The sequence below is a fragment of the Olea europaea genome, chromosome 1 (assembly GCF_002742605.1).
Source record: "Olea europaea var. sylvestris chromosome 1, O_europaea_v1, whole genome shotgun sequence".
Lineage (NCBI taxonomy): Eukaryota > Viridiplantae > Streptophyta > Magnoliopsida > Lamiales > Oleaceae > Olea > Olea europaea.
The window spans coordinates 10,848,193-10,851,805 of NC_036237.1; the positions used below are offsets into that span (position 1 = coordinate 10,848,193).

Consider the following 3,613-nt stretch of genomic DNA (forward strand, 5'->3'; position numbering starts at 1 on the left):
ATAGTAAATTGATGGGAAATGTGTGGTTGAAAAATAAGGAAAAGTTTTTGATTTACGTGTAATATTATTTTAATAAAGAATGTATAGTTGAAAAGAAGAGAGAGAAAAATGGGTATCAAACGGGGCCTAAGACGTGAAATAGAATAATACAGTCTTGTGACCAGCAACAAAAAGAAAAAGAAAAACTCAAACCTTTTATATATTGATATAATAGTTGTACTATAGTAATCATCGTACTTTGTTGTCCCCAAAAATTTAATATAAGCAGCAAGAAAATCTTCACTCAAGTTCAAAATACAGCAGAAAGTTCAAAGAATATTACTAGACATTTCATTCTTACAGTAGGAATATATGGTCAAAAAATGATAAATGCCCAGTACAAAACTAGGGATTCATAGGTACTCAATGCTAATATATATTGTTTTCATCCCGAGTAAACAACAGACACAAACTATAGCATTATTTCTATATGCGTTGTATGTATGTTTCTTTGCAGTGTAAACAACTCATGTCGTAATTTTTGCAGCAGTCAATTAATTGTGCTCCATAGATAAACCCGGGTTGCAGATAACGTATGTGGTCGTTAACAAACCTCGAAATTTTTTTGGCACGAGAAGATATTTGATCACATAACATTTAGTGGCTCACCCTCGGCATCCTTATCCTTCATCATGGCCCGATCTTCTGTTTCTGCAAAGGTAATAGGCAATAAAATAATAGTAGTCAAAAAACAGTTTTCTTGAGAACGCTGAATTACTTATAGTGTGTCTGGAAAGATTTGGAATGTGTTGTTAAAAAGTGGTGGGTTCATTATATTATGTGGGTGAAAATGAAGTTAGACCATTTATTTATAGATCTATCCAAACAAATGCTAACATGTAGAAAGATGCTAAAATTATACAGGCTACAAGAGTTCGAGAAGTATAAGAGTTTATCGCCGTTTATTGACATTACATGACCTGAATCAAATGTTCATCATATTATAGTTTAATGGCTTGTTTGGTAAGGTAAATTGGATAAGATCAGACAATATCAAAAAGAAAGAAACAGAAGTTAAAATCTTGCCTATTGTACTGTTAGTCGTGTCCATGTCCACTATATCGTACTAAACATACTCTAAAGGTCACTCTACTATAGACAACAAAATACTCACTTGGCTTATCTGCAATTGCCGAGAGACGTCTCTGTAGAATGGATGCCACAAAGAGGAAGATTGAGCACATACCAAACATAACAGTGATGGGGAATGCATCAACCTTCAAACAAACAAAGGCCTTTCAATGTCTTGCAATTCAGCAATAATAAATGTCGTTGAATTTAGGGCGTAATGACAATAGAGTGTTTAAAATGTACAAAATCCACGACCAAGATTAAGGCACTTGGACCAAGAGAAGTGGATTTGTTTACGATATTACAATGTGCCCTAACCGAAGGCATATCTATCATATAGATAAAAAGAAAACTTCAAAAAGAATGAAAATAAACAGAAGCAGGGTATTTGACAGCTACTCATGAAAAACAAGAAATAAATATATAGCTTAAGGCCATATAACAAAAAGATCCAGCAACGTACATTATATAGAACAATGCAAACAAACATGTTTAGGGGGATGCGGAAGAAGTTCATGATGGTGCTTCTAGCCTCCTCAGGGACATATTGGGATCTCATCTTCATAATGGATGGCCAGAAAATCCCTACACAAGCCTCAAAAGTGCAAAAGCCAAGAACCTGGAGACAGCCCGAAAATGAGATGCCACCCCCCTTCAGCTTCAATGGAGCGACCAAGAACTGCCACAAATAATAAGAAGTCAGATATTATCCCCAACAGAGGGAGAAAAAATACAAACAAATAGAACTCTGGACATACGCTGGTCACAATTGGAAGCATAAGAGAGGCAGAAGAAATAACAAATACAATCTGCATGTAGCTCTCCACTTTAGGTGAGTTGCGAGCTAATAGACGAGATGCTATTGAGCTTCCCAACATTGAAGCCAGCATAAAAGTAGCGAAAATAAAACCATGGGGAATATCTTCATCATTTGGACTCAGAGCAGGTGTCCAGAGAAATACAAATGTATACATTGAACCTTCAAACAGAGACTGTATTGCACCCAGCAAAGCAATCTTCTCATCTGACCAAAGTAAACCATCATACTAAGTTATTTTGGATGGAAAAAGTGGAACAAGGAAATTAATAGGGAAAAAGAAGAAGCAATTTCTGTACGTAAACGCATTAAGCAAAAGATGCCAGACCTGCCACTTGAAAGTATCCACACAGGACTTAGTGGACAGTGGACACAGCCTACAACGGTGACATGAAATACAGGGGATGTTATTTTAATCTTACTATTTTAAATTGGCAGACAGGATTCCAAAATTGACATGATTCCAGTTTTGCAATACACTCCTTAAAAGTTGCAGATTGTAGAACTGATATGAAATACGGGGGATGCTATTTTAATCTTACTATTCTAGGTGATAAATTGGCAGACAGGATTCCAAAACCGACATGATTCCAGTTTTGCAATACACTACTTAAAAGTTGGTAGAAATTTCCACAGTCAAGAGTACATCATACAACATAGAGACAGATCTCAAAATCTACCTGAGGCAATTGCTACAGCTGCACCCTTGAACTGAGCAAGTAAATCCTTGTTCTCTGGCGGGTCCCCATAGTTTTCACTCCATGATGATAATATTATGGCCATTCCAACAGCTAGAAAGCAGGCAGCAGCATCAAAGGGTGATACTGGCCCAAGACTAAAGGTATCAACAAGCAGATTTCCAAACAACCCAGAGATAATAGCAACGAGACCATTTCCAAAAAAAATTGCCTTAGAGAAAGTTAATGAGAGCCATTGCTGATCAAAATTCCTCTACAAAGACATATGAAACATAAAAATAGCATCAATATTATAAAACAGAGCAGCTTCAATAGTAGTCATATTCTTAAAGAACTACCTTGATAAAAAAAAATTAAATGTAGATCGAATCATCTTTTCATATAATTCATAATGAATGCTATTCCATTGATGGGACAGAGGTGCACATTTAAGTGACTCAAGTGTTGTTACCAATTCAATGTGGCTATGGGTGGCCAAATTACCTGTCACCATGATTTATAAGGGGTGGCAGGGGTGTGCACTCACCTTAAAGTGTTCTGCCACAAGCCATGACTCGAATGCCGAAAACAAAAGAGATGTGGCAATGCCACCCAAAATACGTCCTAGCATAAGAACTTTGTATTGAGAAGAGTGCTTTGTTATGCAGCTCAAAATATATGTTATGCAATAAGTCACACAAGCTCTCTTGCGTCCTCTGAAATTTCATCAAGAAGCGCCAGTGTCAAATTTTATATAGAAACAATATGTTTAAATGGTTCTGGGAAAATATCTCACTGTTTGTCTGCTAGAGATCCAACAATTGTACCAAACAACATGGAAGATCCAAATCCTGCAATAAAGAGCTGTCCAATTTCCCCCTTCCCAAAACCATAAGTAGTGTAAAGGTAGTAAACATATGGACCCTGCAACCAGTCACCCGCTATTGCCAAATGAAAAAAACAATCATCAGCAAGAGGAAATTCCAATCCTTGAAAAAAAAAAAAAAAA

At 36.4% G+C, this 3,613-nt stretch overlaps 1 protein-coding gene across 1 annotated transcript; it reads right to left on the reverse strand.

Annotated features, from left to right (window-relative positions):
* Positions 1-261: 261 nt before the first annotated feature.
* On the reverse strand, positions 262-3,609 carry LOC111404253 (molybdate-anion transporter-like; the record flags this gene model as incomplete). The annotated part of the gene is made up of 7 exons (XM_023033060.1): positions 262-690; positions 1,154-1,256; positions 1,574-1,789; positions 1,869-2,134; positions 2,608-2,878; positions 3,152-3,320; positions 3,401-3,609. Coding segments are annotated over 7 exons (1,299 nt in total), but the record flags the coding sequence as incomplete, so codon positions are not given.
* Between the last annotated feature and the right edge of the window lie 4 nt (positions 3,610-3,613).